Raw genomic sequence first — 22,966 nt, 5'->3', positions numbered from 1 at the left:
ACAACTCTTAGAAAAGATATTTAATTGGGGCTAGCTTACAGTTTGGGAGATTTAGCCCACTATTGGTCATGACAGGAACCATGGAAGTAGCCAGCCAGACATGCTAGAGAAGCTGAGAATTCTATATCCAGATGAGCAGGCAAAAGGAAGAGACTGTGTGCCACATTGGGCATAACTTGAGCGTACATAAGGCACATCTCCACAAAGATATACGTCCTCCAACAAGATCACACCTACTTCAACAAGCCACACCTAATAGTGCCATTCTCTATGACTAAGCATTCAAACATGAATCTGTGGTAACCATTCCTACTCAAAGCACCACAGATACCTATCCATTTAACCCTAGTGATTATTTTAGTGTATGAGATAATCGGTTTCATTACAACAATGACCAGGCATCTTACCTGAGTCAAACACAATTTGTCATGACTTAATAGAATAGGTGCTACAAAGGCCTCCAAAAGAATAAAGGGTTGGGATGTGATGTGCCTAATTGAGGCTACTTTCAATTCTCGCCTGACTAGTTGAAATATTTTAAATGATGCTTCCACTTAATTGTCTTCTTGCTCTGATCAGTTGGTATTTCAGCTTTTAAAACATGAGTCTCCTCCAGCAACAAGCCCAAAATGAGATTCAGCTCGGGGAGACCCCCAAGGCCTGGCACCATTCCTGATGCAATCAGGTGTGCTTACAAACAGGGGCCTATCCTGACTGCCCTCTTAAAGACCCAATAAGCAGCTGAAAGAATCAGATGCAAATATTTACACCCAACCAATGGACAGAAGATAGTGACCCCTGTGGTTGAATTGGGGAAAAGCTGGAAGAAGCTGAGGAAAAGGGCCACCCTATAGGAAGACCAGCAGTCTCAACTAACCTGGACCCCCAGGATCTCTCAGACACTGAGCCACCAACCAGGCAGCATATATCAGTTGATGTGAGACCCCCAACACATACACAGGAGAGGACTGCCAGGTCTGGACTCGGAGAAGATGCACCTAACCCTCAAGAAACTTGGGGCCCAAGGTTGGTGGTGGGGGCATCCTCTTGGAGATGGGAGGGGACAGGAAGGGGAGGAGGTGTGAGATGTAGAACAGTCAGAGGGTGAACCAGGAGGAGGATAAAGTCTGGACTGTAAAAATTAGAGAATAAAAAAATAAATTAAACCATGAGCCTCCAAAGGTAGCCTCATGAAAGGACCATATGAACACTGTGGTCTGAACCCTTTTCAAACTTTAAACCTGTAGCCCTACTGCAACCAACTTGAATTACAGTTTTGTGACAACAAAATTTCTGTCTCATCCTGTGATTTTTCACTTTATTGATCTATATCTGTTTCCAAATTGTATTCCTCCTACAAGGACTAGCTATGAAATAGTTTTTCCCATTCTTTCAGGTTTCCTTGATTTCCAGAGTATCTTTTGTCAAAGCTGGAAGGCATGTACTCCTTTGACACCATCCCATATCCATTAGAAACTCCTGTCAAAGAAGGTTTTTCATTCTTTAAGTGCTTCTTGGCCTTACACTATATTCAATCAATATTTGCTGTGTTGAACTACTTGATTATTTCTTATAATTATATGAAACCCTGCTTATTTTATACATTTATTACTAGGAAGTCTTGTTAAAATGAAAGTCTTGTCTTGCATTGCCCCAAAAGTTCAAAGAATATGAAATCTTTAGACAAGGTTTTAAAACTTAGAATCTCTGAGTACCTTCTTGTGTCATCAAATACTGTTGGTAATGGACTATCTGATGTTCTAACTTTTACATTTGCTTTCATGATTCTAAAGAATATATGTATTTTTTGTGCTGCTCACTTACGATTGATCTAAGAAGAGGTTTCCAATGCAAGGAAGCATCTATATGACAAAGTAGTCTCTTACCAGTAGGCATTTACATAGGGAGCAGACCAAAAAGCTCTAGAGGCTATTCCAAGACTGTGTGGTATGTATATGTTTAGTGTGTATAGGTGCTTTCAGTGGAGAACTAGCTAGGGTTTCTGTAGTGGTAATGGGCTACACCTCTTAGACTCCCAGAGGGATACGCCCAGGAACTATCTGGATTCTCGAACAGAACGTGCACACGCATGCACACACACACGCACGCTCACAGCTCACAGGCATACACACCAGTTCTCTTTAAAATACTTTGGCTAGAACAAAGGCTGGGCACTACTAAACCTGCCCCTGCTACCCCAAGCCCAATTGGGAAAGTGGCCAGTGGCCATCCACCCAAATTCTTCATGGCTCATGGCTTGTTGGCTTTCTCTTCTGCAGCTCCTATGTCCCATCTTTCTCCCCCGAGTCTGGGCTATTCTCCTTTTTCCCAGTTCTAAGCCCTTGCAAATCTAAAGGTCCCTCCTTGTCTTTCTCTGCCCAACCATTGGCTGTACAGCAATTCTTTATTACAGTCAGAGCCAGCTGAGGACAAAACTCCCTTAGCCTATGTTTGGGACACTGCAAACAGTTTTGTTTTTTTGGTTTTTTTGGGGGGGGTAACACAATCAGCAAGAGAACACCAGCTGCTACAGGTTTCAGTGTCACAAAACTTAGTAACATGGCATACAGATGACAATACTAAAACAAATCCCCTTTGAGTTACTTAATATTAAGAGAATTTGAGGAAATGTGCCATCACGTGTAGTGGGTTGCTTGTATTCTAATGTTAATGTTGGGCCTCCAAGACTGGTTTCTCCAGAGATAAGAGTCCACATGTAGATGCTGAGTGACCTTGTCCCCAGGCTGTTTCTGACTGGTAAATAAAGATGCCAACAGTTAGAAATTGGGCAGAAGAGACCTAGGTGAGGTTTAGGTTTCCTTGGCTTAGGGTCGGAGAGGAACCACTAGGAGGAAAAAACTGCAGGACAGGAAGAAGGAGAGGCCACCATTGGTTAACATGGCCCTGAGGGCTAGCCAACGGGAGGTAAGCAGCCCAAATGAATAACTTGGGTTTGTCAATAGGAAAGTAGATTCTAACAACATAGAGAGTAGCATCTGCATCCACCCAGCTTTTGTGTTTAAGGCTTATTGTAAATATAAATGTTGTGTGTATCATACATTTGGAAACTTAAGTCAAAGGCAGGATAGAAACCTCAAGCCCGAATTAAATATTTCTACAATCAATGTAAGAAAAATCAGGTTATCTGCTACCTGATAAAATCTACCACCACCACTACCACCCAAAAAGCCTAAAAGACTTAAAAATCTAGGGAAAAGAAATCTTTTAAAAATATAATCTTAGAGAAAAGACTGAAGGAGCTGAAAGGGTTTGCAACACCATAGGAAGAACTACAATATCAAGCAACCAGACCCCACCAGAGCTCCCAGGGATTAGACCACCAACCAATGAGTACACATGGAGGGACCCATGGCTCCAGCCACATATGTAGCAGAGGATAGCATTGTCCAGCATCAATGGGAGGAAAAACCCTTGGTCCTGTGAAGACTCGTTTCCCTAATGTAGGGGAATGCTAGGGCACAGAGGTGGGAGTGTGTGGGTGGGAGTGGGAGCATCCTATAGAAGTGGAGGGAGGGGTGTGGGAGAGAGGGGAAAGGGCATAACATTTGAAATGTAAATACATAAAGTATCCAAGAAAAATAAAATTGAAAAAAAAAAAAGAATAACTGCCAGTGAAGAAGCAATGAAGACATACTTGGAAAACAGAGTGATTACAGGTTTCTCAGAGCTGCGGAACCCCTGCCACATACTCTAGAGGACTGTCTTTGCAAAGTCAAAATCCAAAGTCAGAATGAACTGAAGATAAACACAAGTATCGTGAGTTTGCTCAGTGGACAGGAGACTATCAACTCTGTTTAGAGTATATTGTTTCTCTTGTGAACCCCAGTACTGAGAAAGTAAGAGGTCAGTAATTCTGATGCACTCATAGGAGGCCTGAACAGTTCACTCCAGAAGAATAAATACTTCACTCCTCAATTCACCTTGAATAAATGAAGCCCAAGAAATATTGATTATGTCATCAAAGAAAAAAGACCACACATCAAAAATCGTGTTGTTCACAGTATCCCGTGACTTAATTTGTGTTTGTTTGGTGAGCTTCCAGGCCTACCCACTTGGATTAAGTACTAAGCAGTCTAAATCTGCCTCTGACCCACCCTTAATTCTGATTTTAGGACATCAAAAGAAAATTCACCAATAGGCCATTCAAAGGTTTGGTTTTGAATGTATGAATAGATTGTTAATAGTGGACTTGAAAGCAGAACCTTGTAGCAAATAGAAATTTAAAATATTCCAAGAAGCCATGCAGGCTCAACAGGGACAATTTATTATATGTTCTACACAGGGGCAACAGTACATACTTAGATAAAAAGCTATGTGGTATATGTTTAATTCGAGTTAACACAGGAAACCAGTTTTGCTTTTATTGTTCTCATGTTTGATATAGTGCCTTACTGTTAGCCCTTGTTATCCTGGACCTTGCTATATTGTCCAAGAATGCCTTGAACTAACAGATTTGCCTCTCTCTGCCTCTTGAGTACTGGGAATGTGCCACCATGCTTAGCTACAGCATCCAGTATTTTTATATGTTACACCTACCTGTCAGTTAACGTTTATTCTAAAAAAGGACTATGTTTTCTTGACTTCAAGGAAGCACAAAATATACTAATGCTGAAATGAAGAGAAATTACTAGATTAAATGGTTTTTCTTTTTTTTTTTTCTTTTTTCTATTTTTCGGAGCTGGGGACCGAACCCAGGGTCTTGCGCTTGCTAGGCAAGTGCTCTACCACTGAGCTAAATCCCCAACCCCGGTTTTTCTTTTTTTTAAGATTTTATTTATTACATATATGTGAGTACACTGCCAGTGTCTTCAGACACCAGAAGATCCTATTACAGAGGGTTGTGAGCCACCATGTGGTTGCTGGGATTTGAACTCAGGACCTGTGGAAGAGCAGTCGGTGCCCTTAACCACTGAACCTTAGATGGTTTTTCTAACTTCAACTTTTATTTTACATACTTTTTCTTTCTTTTTTTTTTATTAACTTGAGTATTTCTTATTTACATTTCAATTGTTATTCCCTTTCCCGGTTTCCAGGCCAACATCCCCCTAAACCCTCCCCTTCCCCTTCTAAATGTGTGTTCCCCTCCCCATCCTCCCCCCATTACCACCCTCCCCCCCAACAATCACGTTCACTGGGGGCTCAGTCTTAGCAGGACCCAGGACTTCCCCTTCCACTGGTGCTCATACAAGGCTATTCATTGCTACCTATGAGGTTGGAGCCCAGGATCAGTCCATGTATAGTCTTTAGGTAGTGGCTTAGTCCCTGGAAGCTCTGGTTGCTTGGCATTGTTGTTCATATGGGGTCTCAAGCCCCTTCAAGCTCTTCCAGTCCTTTCTCTGATTCCTTCAACGGGGGTTCTATTCTCAGTTCAGTGGTTTGCTGCTGGCATCCGCCTCTGTATTTGCTGTATTCTGGCTGTGTCTCTCAGGAGAGATCTACATCCGGTTCCTGTAGGCCTGCACTTCTTTGCTTCATCCATCTTATCTAATTGGGTGGCTGTATATCATTATCAATTATGTCAAGTAACTGTGTATAGAATTATACTGCTTTTGTTAAATTAATAGAAAATTATTGGTTAAATTAAAAATTATAAAGCTGACTGTGATGACTCATGCCTATAATCCCATTACTAGGGAGCCGGAGTCAAAGGATTTCCATGAGTTCAAGGCCATCTTAGGCTATATGAAGAGTTCCAAGGTACCCTGTGTTACAGAAGAAAACTCAGTCTCAAGGGGAGAGAAGAAATGAAGGAAGGAAGGAAGGAAGGAAGGAAGGAAGGAAGGAAGGAAGGAAGGAAGGAAGGAAGGAGAGAAAGAAAACTAAGTACATAATGATGCCAACACATGGGGTGCACATCTGTGCTGGAGTGCTCTAGTTCAAAGACAGCCCAGATTACAAAGGGGTTTCAGGCCAGCACAGGCCATATAAGGCCCTGATAAATAATCTACATACTTTCAACACTAGTACCATACATGGACTGTACATGTTTTACCCGTGACCTTTTGCCACTGCAAGGGCTGCTGTGATCTCACTCAGTTAAACACCCACTGTGACACGTACCTTACTTTCTCAAGCCCAGAGCAAGCACTGCACCAATTGGACACAGGCACTGAATGACACCAGAAGTGTTTTGTTTTTTGTGTTGTCCTCTTTTTTTTTCTTTTTCTAGCAGAACTTTGCATGTGTTTATAAGATAGATGGAGAAAAAGGCTTTTTGTATTTGAGGGACTTCTGATGTCCATGCCTTCTGAAAGAGCTACCAACTCATTATGGCAAAGCCATCTAGTTTCTTTAAGAACAGATTGAAGTCTATACTAGAAGAGAGTACATTCTACCCATTATGGGACTTTCTAGACTACTGGATCTTTAACAATGCTTGGATACCAATCCTATTCATAATTTTCCTAGGAGTTGCTTTTGAGATAATTCTTGTAAGAACGTGTGAGTTCTTTAAGAGGAAATTTGAACTATGGGAAAATGGTAGTTCAGGTTCTCAGAAGGTAAGAAATAAATGATCACTCTCTCCTATTTTTCAAAAACACTCATAAGAATTTACTTAAAAAAACATTTAACTTGATAGCTATTTCTCTAACATGTTTATCTTCTCCCCTGAAGCAGAATGAAGATGGTTTCCCAAAAGGCATGACATTTGGTAAATATCACACAATTTCTTCTTTCTTTCTTTCTTTCTTTCTTTCTTTCTTTCTTTCTCCCTTTACTTACTTATTTAGGTTTTCTGAAACAGGGTTTCTCTATGTAGCCTTGACTGTCCTGGAACTCCCTCTGTAGACCACGCTGGCTTCAAACTCATACAGAACCACTGTCTCTCCCTCCTTCACCAGTACTGGGATTAAATGCATTAATCACCACTGCTTTGCTTACAATTTCATTTTCTAATGTAAACTTATTTAGCTTGAGTGTCTTCCTCTGATCCTGTAACTTTTTGTTCCCATTTAGCTTTAGAGAGCTGGTCAATTACCCACACATCTTCAGCAGAAAGGTAAGTGGGGTGAAACTTAACTTGTTTACATTCGGTTCAGATTTTTATCTGACTATAAGAGAAGGTTCTTCCCAAAGGTATGGTAAACAGTAATTCATTCCAATATTGTTTTTAAGTGGTTGCCTTGTTCCAAGCTGTAACAAGAACTTTACATATATTGGTAAGATTGTCCTTTAAAGTAGATAAAGCTTATAGAGGTTCTTACTATAAAATCCCTCCACTACTCGAAAAAGATCGTAACCACCCATTCTTATAATTCAGTTGGGAAAAAAACATACTTACCGTCTACTACGGACAACAGTGAAAAGAGGTGTTGTAAAACTGACAGGCTGCTCTGACATTCAGGATGGAGGTTGGGGTCTGTCAGCTGCCTACAAGTACCTCAGAAAGTAATACAAGAATCTGTCAGCTCACAACTGTCTAATTGCTGGGGATTAAATACCAACATTATCATTACTCTTTGTGTTGCTATCTTAATTGTTTTAAAAACTCATTCCCTGATTATTAAACATCTATATAATAAGTCCTTCTTGATGCTGGAATACAAACATGTCATCTAGTTCCTGATCTCAGAAAGACACAGAACTAGCTACAGGGTAGCTGCCTACCCGTATGCAAACATTTAGAAAATACCTAAACCTACCTAGGGTTTTGAGAATAATTTCATGAGGGAGACATTAGAGTTGGGATTTCACTTTTTAAAATTATGGTTCTGTATTGATTTGTTAGTTTGGTTGGTTGGTGGTGCCTCTGCCTCCTGAGTTCTGGGATTGAGTGTGCACCACCATACCTGGCTATAAGTAATGTTTTGTTTTTCCATGAGATCACTCATTTCTTTGTGCAGAATGAGTCTGGAGATTGGTAGTCTTAATTTTGTTCATATTTCAAATCTTCTCAATTTTAAAGTCTAGTTGCTTTGTTACTGCATTGGCTCCTAGGAACTTTAGTCCCAAGGTTAGTACCTCAAGAAGCAGAAGCACTGTGTGGAGGGTCCAGGTTAGTGGAGTCCTTGTCAGGAGTGGCTGGCAGCAGGATTGCCATTACAGGCTGGGGAAACTCCATAGTGACATCACACATCCATGGGAGTGTCTAAGGCACTGGGGCTTGCAGTAAGGTGTGCCCTGTCTCCAAGGCTCAGCAGAATAGTAACATGAAAGAGGAAATCTTAAAAATATGAGGACAGAGACTTCTCAGCTTCCCCTCCCTGTGTCATTATTCATTCCTCTCTACTTAAGCAGGAGCTAATCCTTAGGTGGAGTTTTTAGGGGACTTTAAGAAAAGATGCAGGGGTTGGGGATTTAGCTCAGTGGTAGATCTCTTGCCTAGCAAGCGCAAGGCCCTGGGTTCGGTCCTCAGCTCCGAGAAAAGAAAAAAAAAAAGACAAAAAGAAAAGATGCAGCAATCACCTCTAATCAAAAGTATCACTTCCCATGGTTTCAGGTACTTGAGACAACGATAGTTGGAAATATTCAATAGAAAATTCTAGAAACAGTCTATGGCTTTTAAATTGTTTGCCATTCTGAGGAGCATGATAAAGCATGCTGTGGTGGTTTGAATAAAATGGCCCCCTCAGGCTCAGATGTTTAAATGTTTGGTTTCCAGTTGGTAGAATGTTTAGGAAGAATTGGGAGGTGTAAAACTAGCTAATAGTCTGAAGTAATTGTCATCTCAGAGATTTAATGCCTCTTTCTGCTTACCTAGGCCTAGTCCTGGAAGCTTCTAGCATTGGTACAATCTTATCTAAGCCTAGAATGTTTTCAGCCTTTGAGACTTACTACTGAATAACGTCGCTCTTTCTAGCTCTTTCTCATCTCTGGGTGGCTGATTCAACTCAGCTGTCCTGGCTCAAACACCTCTTCTGGCTGACTGATTCCAACTAGCATTCAGATTCTGACTGAATTGCTCTGGTTGGCCTCATACTGACCTTGGCATTATGTTCTAATATTCTGGCACTTTATAATTCTCTGACTCATTGTCTTCACCTATGTCTTGTTCTCTGCCTGTAACTTGTCTCTCTACAATTTTCCTGGTAAAATTGCCTCCTTAATCTTTCTTTACCCTGCTCCCTCTTAAGAAGCTGCTCTATTCTCTCTGTTCTCATAAGAGTTGGGCATATCCTATACTGTCAAATCTTTCTCTGATTCATCTCTTTGCCTCTTAATTAGACATCACTGTCAAACATGGGTGCTTCCTTCTACAAACTAACTTTACCTTCATTGTTTGGGATTTAATGTGTATACTAAAGCAGTACCTGTATTCCAGTCCTCTATAAGGAGGTGTCCTTCATGGAAGAGGTGTGGCACTGAGGCTGAGCTTTGAGGTTTCAAAAACCCATACCATCCCCAAGACACCATCTCTCTCTGTCAAGAACTTGTGAATCAGAGCTACTGCTGCACCTGCTAGCAGGCCGCCATGTTCCCAACCAAACTCTAAAACTTTAGCAAGCCCCCAATTTAATGCTTTCTCTTCTTAAATTGCCTTGGTAATTTCCCTGTATAGCAATAGACAGTAAGTAAAACATTTCATTCTGCTCTGTCTCTTTCTCTAGCATATCCCTCCTACATAATTTGGCAGCCATCTTTGTTTCAGATTGGCTGTTTCATATTGCTGTACTTTATTTTACTTCACTATGGCTCCAATGCATGCCATCATTGGTGCTGGCAATTCAGACATCAGAACAGAAGCTACAAAGCACTGTAAGTGGAAAGTTAAAATAAGATAGAACCCTTTGAGAAAAGTTACATAACCTTCATTGTGGAGCATTAGAATATTCTATTATTTGTTGTTTTAAATCCTTTACTTAACACAAATCAAACTACCGGGGACTCAGTAACAGAGTCTTGCCTCATATGTTCTAGACTTTGGATTCAATACATAGGAGTGCAAAAATTAGTTCATGATTTAATAATTAAGTATCATTATAAAAGGAAAAAGCATAACGTACCCAGCGTTTGGTGACATCTAGATTCAAGCATTGTTTAGACTGGGAATGGATCCCTAAGAAGGAAAACAATATAACTGTGGTACGGCTTTGGTTTTAGAGAAACAAGCTAAAAGGATATTCTCCAGCAGGCACATACTTGGGTGAAAACCTCACCAGTTGTGGTTTACAATGGTGGAATTTTAGTTAATTAGCCCATCAGTTATGTTTGTTTGTTTGACAGGGTCTTGCTCTGTCCCAGACTGGGCTTGAATTCAGGAATCTCCTCCCTCAGGCTCATGAGGCCACCATATATTGATTGCTAAGGTCTTGCTCTGTATCATGGTTCTGCCTTTTGTTGTTTGGCCTTGTGTTAGACAGTTTGCTTTAGGACATTGGCATAGGCAGTTAGGCTTACTGGGAAATGTAAAATCTGTAGTGGAAGTCTAAATATTATCTTGGCAAAACTTCTTTTTGCTATGGAGAAGTCATTCTTTTGCTCAGTTTCTGCCTAAGTCCACTTGTATGATGCCTTGAACATTAAGGAGAACAGTCTCATTTATAATTTACTAGTTCAAATGTTAATCTAATTCTTTTTTTTTTGGATATTGCTTTATATAAAATTCAAATGTTATTCCCTTTCCCGGTTTCCTGTCCATAAGCCCCCTATCCCTTCCCCCTTCCATTCTTTTATAAGGGTGTTTCCCCTCCCCATCCACTCCCCTTTCCTACTCCCCCCACCCCCAGCATTCCCCTACACTGGGGTTCGAACCTAGGCAGGACCAAGGGCTTCTCCTTCCACTGCTGTCCAGCAAGGCCATCCTCTGCTACAAATGCAGTTAGAGTCATGGGTCTGTCCATGTGTCGTCTTTGGGTAATGGTTTGGTCCCTGGAAGCTCTGGTTGGTTGGCATTGTTGTTCTTATGGGGTTGCAAGTCCCTTCAGCTTTTTCAGTCCTTTCTCTAACTCCTCCAATGGGAGTCACGTTCTCAGTTAAGTGCTTTGCTGCTAGCGTGTCTATATTTGACATGTGGCTGTGTCTCTCAGGAGAGATCTATATCCAGTTCCTGTCAGCATGCACTTCTTAGCTTCGTCAATCTGATCTAGTTTTGGTGGCTGTATATAAATGGGCCACATGTGTGGCAGGCTCTGAATGGCCATGCCTTCAGTCTCTGCTCTAAACTTTGCCTATGTATCCTCTCCTATGAATATTTTTGATCCCCCTTTTAAGAAGCAGTGAAGCACCCACATTTTGGTCATCCTTCTTCTTGAGCTCCATGTGGTCCATGGATTGAATATTGGGTAATTCGAGCTTTTGGGCTAATATCCATGAATCAGTGAGTGTATACTGTGTGTCTTTTTCTGTGATTGGGTTACCTCACTCAGGATATTTTCTAGTTCATTCCATTTGCCTATGAATTTCATGAAGTCATTGTTTTTGATAGCTGAGTAGTATTCCATTGTGTAGATGTACCACATTTTTTGAACCATTCCTCTGTTGAAGTGCATCTGGGTTCTTTCCAGCTTCTGGCTATTATAAATAAGGCTGCTATGAACATAGTGGAGCATGTGTCTTAGTTGTATGTTGGAGCATCTTTTGGGTATATGCCCAAAAGAGGTCTAGTTGGGTCCTCAGGTAGTGCAATGTCCAATTTTCCGAGGAACCTCCAGACTGATTTCCAGAATGGTTGTACCAGTTTGCAATCCCACCAACAATGGAGGAGTGTTCCTCTTTCTCCACATCCTCACCAGCATTTGCTGTCGCCTGAGTATTTTATCTTATCCATTCTGACTGGTGTGAGGTGGAAAATCAGGGTTGTTTTGATTTGCATTTCCCTGATGACTAAGGATATTGAACATTTCTTTAGGTACTTATCAGCCATTCGATACTCCTCAGCTGAGAAGTCTTTGTTAAGCTCTGTACTCCATTTTTTAATAGGGCTATTTGGCTCTCTGGAGTCTAATTTCTTGAGGTTTTTTTTTATATATATTTTGGATATTAGCCCTCAATCGAGTGCAGGATTGGTAAAGATCTTTTCCTAATCTGTTGGTTGCTCTTTTGTCCTAATGACAGTGCCCTTTGCCTTACAGAAGCTTTGCAGTTTTATGAAGTTCTATTTGTTGATTCTTGATCTTTGAGTATAAGCCATTGGTGTTTTGTTCAGTAAATTTTCCCCAGTGCCCATATGTTCGAGAGTCTTCCCCACTTTTTCTTCTATTACTTTGAGTGTATCTGATTTGATGTAGAGGTGCTTGATCCACTTGGACTTAAGCTTTGTACAGGGCAAAAAGAATGGATCAATTTGCATTCTTCTACATGCTGACCTCCAGTTGAACCAGCACCATTTGTTGAAAATGCTATCTTTTTTCCATTGGATGGTTTTAGCTTCTTTGTCAAAGATCAAGTGACCATAGGTGTGTGGGTTCATTTTTGAGTCTTTAATTCTATTCTACTGATCTATCTGCCTGTCTGTGTACCAATACCATACAGTTTTTATCACTATTGCTCTGTAATACTGCTTGAAGTCAGGGATGGTGATTCCCCCAAGAAGTTCTTTTATTGTTGATTATAGTTTTCAGTATCCTGGGTTTTTTGTTATTCCAAATGAATTTGCATGTTGCTCTTTCTATCTCTAGAAGAATTGAGTTGGACTTTTGATAGGGATTGCATAGAACCTGTAGACTGCTCTTGGTAAAATGGCCATTTTTACTATATTAATGGTGCCAATCCATGAGCATGGGAGGTCTTTCCATCTTCTGAGATCTTCCTTAATTTCTTTCTTCAGAAACTTGAAGTTCTTGTCATACAGATCTTTCACTTGCTTGGTTAGAGTCACACTGAGGTGTTTTATATGATTTGGAATTATTGTGAAGGGTATCATTTCCCTAATATCTTTCTCAGCCTGTTTATCCTTTGAGTAGAGGAAGGCTACTGATTTATTTGAGTTAATTTTATACCCAGCCAATTTGCTGAAGTTGTCTATCAGGCTTAGTAGTTCTCTGGTGGAACTTTCAGTGTCACTTAAATATACTATCATATCATCTGAAAATAGTGATATTTTGACTTCTTTCTTTCCCATTTGTATCCCTTTGACCTCCTTTTTTTGTCTGATTGCTCTGGATAGGACTTTGAGAACTATATTGAATAAGTAGGGAGAGAGTGGGCAGCAAACTTGATTGCTTCAAGTTTCTCTCCATTTAGTTTAATGTTAGCTACTGGTTTGCTGTATATTGCTTTTACTGTGTCTGGGTATGGACTTTGAATTCCTGATCTTTGCAGGACTTTTATCATGAGGGAGTATTGAATTTTGACAAATGATTTCTCAGCATCTAATGAAATGATCATGTGGTTCTTACGTTTGAGTTTGTTTATATAGTGGATTACACTGATAGATTTTCATATATTAAACCATCCCTGAATCCCTGGGATGAAGCCTACTTGATCATGATGGATGATCATTTTGATGGGTTCTTGAATTCCAATTGAAAGAATTTTATTGAGTATTTTACATCGATATTCATAAGGGAAATTGATCTGAAGTTCTCTTTCTTTGTTGGGTCTTTGTGTGGTTTAGGTATAAGAGTAATTATGCCTTCATAGAAGGAATTTGGTAGTGCTCCGTCTGTTTCTATTTTGTAGAATGCGTTGGACAGTATTAGTATGAGGTCTTCTATGAAGGTCTGAAAGAATTCTGCACTAAACTCATCTGGGATTGGGATCCTTTTGGTTTGGAGACTTTTTTTTTTTTTTCTGGAGCTGGGGACCGAACCTAGGGCCTTGTGCTCGCTAGGCAAGCGCTCTACCGCTGAGCTAAATCCCCAACCCCTGGTTTGGAGACTTTTAAGAACTGCTTCTATGTCTTTTTTAGATGGTTTATCTGTTCCTGATTTAACTTTCTGTCTAGAAAATTGTCCATTTCCTCCAGATTTTCCAGTTTTATTGAATAGGCTTTTGTAGTAGGTTCTGATGATCTTTTGAATTTCCTCAGATTCTGTTGTTATGTCTCCCTTTTCATTTCTGATTTTGTTAATTTGGGTACACTCTCTGTACACTCTGGTTAGTCTGGCTAAGGGTTAATTTTCTCAAAGAACCAGTGCCTGGTTTTGTTGATTCTTTGTATAGTCCTTTTTGTTTCGACTTGGTTGATTTCAGCCCTGAGTTTGCATATTTTCTGCCTTCTACTCCCTTTGGGTATATTTGCTTCCTTTTGTTGTAGAGCTTTTAGGTGTGCTGTCAAGCTGCTAATGTATGCTCTCTCCTGTTTCTTTTTCCAGGCACTCAGAGCTATGAATTTTCCTCTTAGAACTGCTTTCTTTATGTTTTATAAGTTTGGGTATGTTGTACCTTCATTTTCATTAAATTCTAAGAAGTTTTTAATTTTTTTTCTCCCTTGGCCAAGTAGAACATTGTTTAACTTCCATGAATATGTGAGCCTTCTGTCGTTATTGTTATTATTGAAGACCATTCTTAGTCCATGGTGATCTGATAGCACGCATGGGATTATTTCTATCTTCCTGTATCTGTTGAGGCCTGTTTTATGACTCATTATATGGTCAATTTTGGAGAAGGTACCATTAGTGCTGAGAAGAAATTATATCCTTTTATTTTAGGATGGAATGTCCCATAAATATCTGTTAAGTCCATTTGGTTCATACCTTTTGTTAGTTTATGTCTCTGTTTAATTTCTGGTTCTATGATCTGTCCATTGATGAGAGTGGGGTATTGAAATCTCCTACTATTATCGTGTGAGGTGCAATGTGTGATTTGAGCTTTAGTAAGGTTTCTTTTATGAAGGTTGATGCCCTTACATTTGGAGCATAGATATTTAGGATTGAGAGTTATCTTGGTGGATTTTTCCTTTGATGAATATGAAGTCTCCTTCCTTATCTTTCTTGATGACTTTTGGTTGAAAGTCAATTTTATTCGATATTAGAATAACTACTCCAGCTTATTTCTTTAGACCCTTTGCATAGAAAGTTGTTTTCCACCCTTTTACACTTAGGCAATATCTGTCTTTGTCTCTGAAGTGTGTTTCCTGTATTCAGCAAAATGTTGGGTGCTCTTTACATTTCCAGTGTGTTAGTCTATGTCTTTTTAATGGGGAACTGAGTGCATCGATGTTGGGAGATATTAGTGATTGTTCCTTCCTGTTATTTTCAGTTTTACAGGCGGAATTATGTTTGTGTGTCTCTCTTCTTTTGATTTCACTGCAAGGAGATTACTTTCTTGCTTTTTCTAAGGTGTCGTTTCCCTCCTTCTCTTGAAGTTTTCCATCTCTTATCCTTTGTAGGACTGGAATCATAGAAAAATATTGTGTAAATTTGGTTTTGTCATGGAATATCTTGGTTTCTCCATCTATGTTAATTGAGTTTTGCCGGGTACACTATCCTGGGCTGGCATTTGTGTTCTCTTAGGGTCTGTATGACATCTGTCCAGGATCTTCTGGCCTTCATGGACTCTGGTGAGAAGTCTGATATAATTCTTATAGGTCTGCCTTTATATGTCACTTGACTGTTTTCCCTTACTGCTTTTAATATTCTTTCTTTGTTTTGTGCATTTGGTGTTTTGACTATTGTGTGATGGGAGGAATTTCTTTTCTGGTCCAATCTATTTGGAGTTCTGTAGGCTTCTTGTATGTTTATGAGCATCTCTTTCTTTAGGTTATTGAAGTTTCTGCTATAATTTTGTTCAATATTTTACTGGCCCTTTAAGTTGGGAGTCTTCACTCTCTTCTATACCTATTATCCTTAGGTTTGATCTTCTTATTGTGTCCTGGATTTCCTGGATGTTTTGGGCTAGGAACTTTTTGCATTTTACATCATTTGGATGGTTGTGTCAATGTTTTCTGTAGTATCTTCTGCCCCTGAGATTCTCTCTTCTATCTCTTGTATCCTGTTGGTGATCCTTGCATCTATGACTCCGGATCTCTTCCCTAGGTTTTCTATCTCCCGAGTTCCCTCCCTTTGTGCTTTGTTTATTGTTTCTGTTTCCATTTTTAAATCCTAGACAGTTTTGTTCAATCCCTTCACCTGTTGGGTTGTGTTTTCCTGTAATTCTTTAAGGGATTTTTGTGTTTCCTCTTTAAGGGCTTCTACTTGTTTACTTGTGTTGTCCTGTATTTCTTTATTTTTTAATTTTTTATTAGCTATATTTCTTTACTTACATTTCAAATGTTATTCCCCTTACTGATTTCCTGTCCATAAGTCCCCATTACCTACCCTCACCCTCCCCCATACAGGTATTCCCCCTATACATCCTATTTACTGCCCACCCCCATATTCCCCTACACTGAAGCTCCAACCTTGGCAGGACCAAGGTCTTCCCCTTCCACTGGTGCCCCAACAAGGCTATTCTCTGCTACATATGCAGTTGGAGCCCTGGGTCAGTCCATGTGTAGTCTTTCAGTAGTGGTTTAGTCCCTGGAAGCTCTGTTTGGTTGGCATTGTTGTTTTTATGGGGTTGCGAGCTCCTTCAACTCTTTCAATACTTCCTCTAATTCCCCCCAAGGGGGTCCTGTTCTCAGTTTGGTGGTTTGCTGCTAACATTGACCTCTGCATTGGACATGCTCTGGATGTGTCTCTCAGGAGAGATCTGTATCCGGTCTCTTTCAGCACGCATTTTTTAGCTTCATCTATCTTATCTAGTTTTGGTGGCTGCATATATATGGGCCACATGTGGGGGAAGGCTCTGAATGGCCATTCCTTCAGTCACTGCTCTAAACTTTGCTTCCATATCCCCTCCTATGGATATTTTTTCCCCTTTTAAGGAATGGGAGCATCTCTATTTTGGTCGTCCTTCTTGAGGTTCCTGTGGTCTGTGGATTGCATCTTGGGTAAGTCAAGCTTTTTGGCTAATATCCACTTATCAATGAGTGCATACCAAGTGTGTTTTTCTGTGACTGAGTTACCTCACTCAGGATATTTTTTCCCCCATCTTTATTAACGTGGGTATTTCTTATTTACATTTCAATTGTTATTCCCTTTCCCGGTTTCCAGGCCAACATCACCCTAGCCCCTGACCCTCCCCTTCTATATGGGTATTCCCCTCCCCATCCTGCCCCCATTACTGCCCTCCCCCCAACAATCACATTCACTGGGGGTTCAGTCTTGGCAGGACCCAGGGCTTCCCCTTCCACTGGTGATCTTACTAGGCTATTCATTGCTACCCATGCAGTTGGAGCCCAGGGTCAGTCCATGTATAGTCTTTGGGTAGTGGCTTAGTCCTTGGAAGTTCTGGTTCGTTGGCATTGTTATTCATATGGGGTCTCAAGCCCCTTCAAGCTCTTCCAGTCCTTTCTCTGATTCCTTCAACAGGGATCCCATTCTCAGTTCAGTGGTTTGCTGCTGGCATTCGCCTATATATTTGCCATATTCTGGCTGTGTCTCTCAGGAGAGATCTACATCCACTTCCTTGCAGCCTGCACTTCTTTGCTTCATCCATCTTATCTAGTTTGGTGGCTGTATATGTATGGGCCACATGTGGGACAGGCTCTGAATGGGCGTTCCTTCAGCCTCTGTTCTAAATTTTGCCTCCTTATTCCCTCCCAGGGATATTCTTGTTCCCCTTTTAAAGAAGGAGTGAAGCATTCGAATTTTGGTCATCCTTCTTGACCTTCACATCCTTCACGTGTTCTGTGCATCTAGGGTAATTTGAGCATTTGGGCTAATATCCACTTATCAATGAGTGCATACCATGTGTGTTTTTCTATGATTGGGTTACCTCACTCAGGATGATGTTTTCCAGTTCCATCCATTTGCCTATGAATTTCATAAAGTCATTGTTTTTGATAGCTGAGTAGTATTCCATTGTGTAGATGTACCACATTTTCTGTATCCATTTCTCTGTTGAGGGGCATCTGGGTTCTTTCCAGCTTCTGGCTATTATAAATAAGGCTGCGATGAACATAGTGGAGCATGTGTCTTTTTTATATGTTGGGGCATCTTTTGGGTTTATGCCCAAGAGAGGGTTAGCTGGGTCCTCAGGTAGTTCAATGTCCAATTTTCTGAGGAACCTCCAGACTGATTTCCAGAATGGTTGTACCAGTCTGCAATCCCACCAACAATGGAGGAGTGTTCCTCTTTCTCCACATCCTTGCCAGCATCTGCTGTAACCTGAGTTTTTGATCTTAGCCATTCTGACTGGTGTGAGGTGAAATCTCAGGGTTGTTTTGATTTGCATTTCCCTTATGACTAAAGATGTTGAACATTTCTTTAGGTGTTTCTCAGCCATTCGGCATTCCTGACTTTGAATTCTTGGTTTATCTCTGAACCCCATTTTTTAATAGGGTTATTTGTCTCCCTGCGGTCTAACTTCTTGAGTTCTTTGTATATTTTGGATATAAGGCCTCTATCAGTTGGAGGACTGGTAAAGATCTTTTCCTACTCTGTTAGTTGCCATTTTGTCCTAACAACAGTGTCCTTTGCCTTACAGAAGCTTTGCAGTTTTATGAGATCCCATTTGTCGATTCTTGATCTTGAGTATAAGCCATTGGTGTTTTGTTCAGGAAACAAAACATAAGCCATTGGTGTTTTTCTCCAGTGCCCATGTGTTCGAGATTCTTCCCCACTTTTTCTTCTATTAGTTTGAGTGTATCTGGTTTGATGTGGAGGTCCTTGATCCACTTGGACTTAAGCTTTGTACAGGGTGATAAGCATGGATCGATCTGCATTCTTCTACATGTTGACCTCCAGTTGAACCAGCACCATTTGCTGAAAATGCTCTTTTTTCCATTGGATGGTTTTGGCTCCTTTGTCAAAAATCAAGTGACCATAGGTGTGTAGGTTCATTTCTGGGTCTTCAGTTCTATTCCACTGGTCTATCTGTCTGTCTCTGTACCAATACCATACAGTTTTTATCACTATTGCTCTGTAATACTGCTTGAGTTCAGGGATAGTGATTCCCCCAGAAGTCTTCTTATTGTTGAGGATAGTTTTAGCTATCCTGGGTCTTTTTGTTATTCCAGATGAATTTGCAAATTGTTCTGTCTAACTCTATGAAGAATTGGGTTGGAATTTTGATGGGGATTGCATTGAATCTGTAGATTGTTTTTGGCAAAATGGCTATCTATACCATATTAATCCTGCCCATCCATGAGCATGGAAGATCTTTCCATCTCCTTAGATCTTCCTTAATTTCTTTCTTCAGAGACTTGAAGTTCTTGTCATACAGATCTTTCATTCGCTTGCTTAGAGTCACACCAAGATATTTTATATTATTTGGGACTATTGTGAAGGGTGTCATTTCCTTAATTTCTTTATCAGCCTGTTTACATTTTGAGTAGATGAAGGTTACTGATTTGTATGAGTTAATTTTATACCCCAACACTTTGCTGAAGTTGTGTATCAGGTTAAGTAGTTCTCTGGTGGATCTTTTGGGGTCATTTAAGTATACTATCATATCATCTGAAAATAGTGATATTTTGATTTCTCCCCTTTCAATTTGTATCCCTTTGACTTCCTTTCGCTATCTGATTGCTCTGGCTAGGACTTCGAGTATGATATTGAGTAAGTATGGAGAGAGTGGGCAGCCTTGTCTAGTCCCTGATTTTTGTGGGATTACTTCAAGTTTCTCTCCATTTAGTTTAATGTTAGCTACTGGTTTGCTGTATATTGCTTTTACTGTGTCTGGGTATGGACTTTGAATTCCTGATCTTTGCAGGACTTTTATCATGAGGGAGTATTGAATTTTGTCAAATGATTTCTCAGCATCTAATGAAATGATCATGTGGTTCTTACATTTGAGTTTGTTTATATAGTGGATTACATTGATAGATTTTCATATATTAAACCATCCCTGCATCCCTGGGATGAAACCTACTTGATCATGATGGATGATTGTTTTGATGTGTTCTTGGAATCTATTTGCAAGAATTTTATTTGAGTATTTTTGCGTCAATATTCATAAAGTTCTCTTTCTTTGTTGAGTCTTTGTGTGGTTTCGGTATAAGAATAATTGTGGCTCCAAAGAATGAATTTGCTCAATTATTAAGAAGAAGGTATATCCTTTTGATTAGGATTGAATGTTCTATAAATATCTGTTAAATCCCTTTATTTCATGACTTATGTTAGTTTCTCTATGTCTCTGTTTAATCTGTTTCCATGATCTATCCAGTGATGAGAGTGGGGTGTTGAAATCTTCTACTATTATCGTGTGAGGTGCAATGTATGCTTTAAGCTTTAATAAGTTTTCTTTTATGAATGTAGGTACCCTTGCATTTAGAGCATAGATATTTAGGATTGAACGTTCATCTTGGTGGATTTTTCCTTTGATGAATATGAAGTGTCCTTCCTTATCTTTTTTAATGACTTTTGGCTGAAAGTCAATTTTATTTCATATTAAAATGGCAACTCCAGCTTGTTTCTTTGGGCCATTTTCTTGGAAAGTTGTTTTCTAGCCATTTACTCTGAGGTAGTGTCTCTCTTTGTCTCTGAGGTGTGTTTCCTGCATGCAGGAAAATGCTGGGTCCTCTTTACATATCCAGTCTGTTAGTCTATGTCTTTTTATTGGGGAATTGAGTCCATTGATGTTGAGCGATATTAAGGAATAGTGATTGTCACTTCCTGTTATTTTTGTTGTTAGAGGTGGAATTATGTTTGTTTGTCTCTCTTTTGGTTTCATTGCAAGAAATTATATCCTTGCTTTCTGTACGGTGTAGTTCTCTCCTTGTGTTGGAGTTTTCCATCTATTATCCTTTGTAGGGCTGGATTTGTAGAAAAATATTGTGTAAATTTGGTTTTGTCATGGAATATCTTGGTTACTCCATCTATGTTAATTGAGTTTTGCTGGATACAGTAACCTGGGCTGGCATTTGTGTTCTCTTAGGGTCTGTATGACATCTGTTCAGGATCTTCTGGCTTTCATATTCTCTCGTGAGACGTCTGGTGTAATTCTTATAGGTCTGCCTTTATATGTCACTTGACCTTTTCCCCTTACTGCTTTTAATATTCTTTCTTTATTTTGTGCATTTGGTGTTTTAACTATTATGTGGTGGGAGGAATTTCTCTTCTGGTCCAATCTATTTATAGTTCTGTAGGCTTCTTATATATTTATGGGCATTTCTTTCTTTAGGTTAGGGAAGTTTTCTTCTATAATTTTGTTGAATATATTTACTGGCCCTTTAAGTTGGGAGTCTTCACTTTCTTCTATACCTATTATTCTTAAGTTTTATCTTCTCATTGTGTCCTCGATTTCCTGGATGTTTTGGGCTAGGAGCTTTTTGCATTTTACATCATCTTTGATGGTTGTGTCGATGTTTTCTGAGGTATCTTCTGCCCCTGAGATTCTGTTTTCTATCTCTTGTATCCTGTTGGTGATGCTTGCATCTATGACTCCTGATCTCTTCCCTAGGTTTGTTTTTTTTTTGTTTTTTTTGTTTTTGTTTTTGTTTTTGTTTTTTATCTCCAGAGCTCTCTCCCTTTGTGCTTTGTTAATTGTTTCTATTTCCATTTTTAAATCCTGGACAGTTTTGTTCAATTCCTTCATCTGTTGCGTTGTATTTTCCTGTAATTCTTTAAGGGATTTTTGTGTTTCCTCTTTAAGGGCTTCTACTTGTTTACCTGTGTTGTCCTTTGTTTCTTTAATGGAGTTATTTATGTCCTTATTAAAGTCCTCCATCATCATCATAAAATGTGATTTTGAATGTAAATCTTGCTTTTCCAGTATGTTTGGATATCCAGTAATTGCTTTGGTGGGAGTACTGAGCTCTGATGATGCCACATAGTCTTGGTTTCTTTTGCTTAGGTTCCTGTGCTTGCCTCTCGCCATCAGATTGTCTCTGGTGTTAGCTTGTCTTGCTGTTTCTGACAGTGGCTGTTTTCCTATTTTCTTTCAGCTGGTTCTAGCCACAGTGTTCTCTTCTCAGGTGTGTAGGCACTCCTGGCAGCTGACTTTCAGCTCTAGGCATGGGCAGGAACTGGAAGGGTCCTGTGCCTGATTGCTCCTTAGCCCCTGTGCCCAGAGGGCACAGATAGCACTAGGTGATTTCCTCTTGGATTGGGAACATGGCCAGAGGGTAGTCTCCTCTGATTTCTCAGGAGTGTCCGCACTTCTGAGGGTCCAGCTCTCTCCCCCACGGGATTTGGGTACAGGGAGCTGCTTTATTGGTGCACTTCAATTCAGGTCTCAGACCTGGACCATGGGTTCCTGCTGCTGACTGCTCCCATATTCCTGTGTCCAGAGGCACTATGCAGTTTCCTCTTGGGCCAGGGATGTGGGCAAAGGTGGGCAGAAGTGGCAGTCTGACCTGCGGTCTCAGGATTGTTCTCACTTCTGGGTGTTCAGTTCTCTCCCCGTCATGATTTGGGAGCAGAGAACCGTGGGATGGGATCAGTTCAGTTCTGAGCACAGTCAGAAACTGGAAGTCCCCTGTCCCTGAGGACTTGTGCTTTTGTGTGTCCTGAGTACACTAGGCAGGTCACTTGGAGCAGAAAAGTTGATCTTACCTCTGCTCTCGGGTGTGTAGGTGCTCCTGGTGGCTGGCTTTTAGCTTTCAGTGCAGGCAGGAACTGGAAGAGTCCTGTTCCTGACTGCTCTTAGGTTCCTGTGCCCAGGGGGCACAGATGGCACTAGGCGTTGGGTTGGGAATGTGGGCAGAGAGTTGTCTCCTCTGATTTCTCAGGAGTGTCCGAAACTTCTGAGGTTTCGAGCTCTCTTCCCCATGGGATCATTTATCTAAATCCTTAAAACACTCTCACAGAAATATCCATTGTAATATTGGCATGTATCTGGACTCCACAGCTGAGCTAAGGTGACATATAAATTAACCACCATACTAAGGTTTATAGGTGATAGTCTGAGCTCTTGTTTACAGAGTAGTCAAACAAGAAAACAGTAGAAGAAAATTGCAACATCTTTGCTATATGTTCATTACTATGATCATTGCTGTGATCCAGAGGTCTACAGAGAAGAACTTCCCCCAAATGTAGGTTATTCTCTTCCTTGTAAATAGCTGGCTAGATCAACTATCTGTAGAAAGTCTACACTTGATGAGATATTCTGTTGTTGTATCCTAAATTCCATAACACTG

General features: G+C 40.2%; 1 protein-coding gene across 2 annotated transcripts in view; it reads left to right on the top strand.

Moving 5' to 3' along the window:
• The first annotated feature begins 5,128 nt into the window (after window positions 1-5,128).
• Window positions 5,129-22,966, top strand: part of Ccdc168 (coiled-coil domain containing 168) — a 38,098-nt gene continuing 20,260 nt past the window's right edge. The window contains exons 1-3 of one of the 2 annotated variants that reach the window (XM_017596797.3): window positions 5,129-6,521; window positions 6,640-6,673; window positions 6,979-7,021. In XM_017596797.3, the coding sequence (XP_017452286.1) occupies window positions 6,291-6,521; window positions 6,640-6,673; window positions 6,979-7,021 (308 nt within the window). In that variant the 5' untranslated portion in view covers window positions 5,129-6,290. Of the gene's footprint in view, window positions 6,522-6,636; window positions 6,674-6,978; window positions 7,022-22,966 lie in introns of both variants that reach the window. The other variant, XM_017596796.3, reaches the window with a different exon arrangement.

This window comes from Rattus norvegicus, chromosome 9 (assembly GCF_036323735.1).
Source record: "Rattus norvegicus strain BN/NHsdMcwi chromosome 9, GRCr8, whole genome shotgun sequence".
Taxonomy (NCBI): Eukaryota; Metazoa; Chordata; class Mammalia; order Rodentia; family Muridae; genus Rattus; species Rattus norvegicus.
Note: the sequence above shows the minus strand (reverse complement) of the source record. Positions and strands in the feature narration are given on the sequence as shown.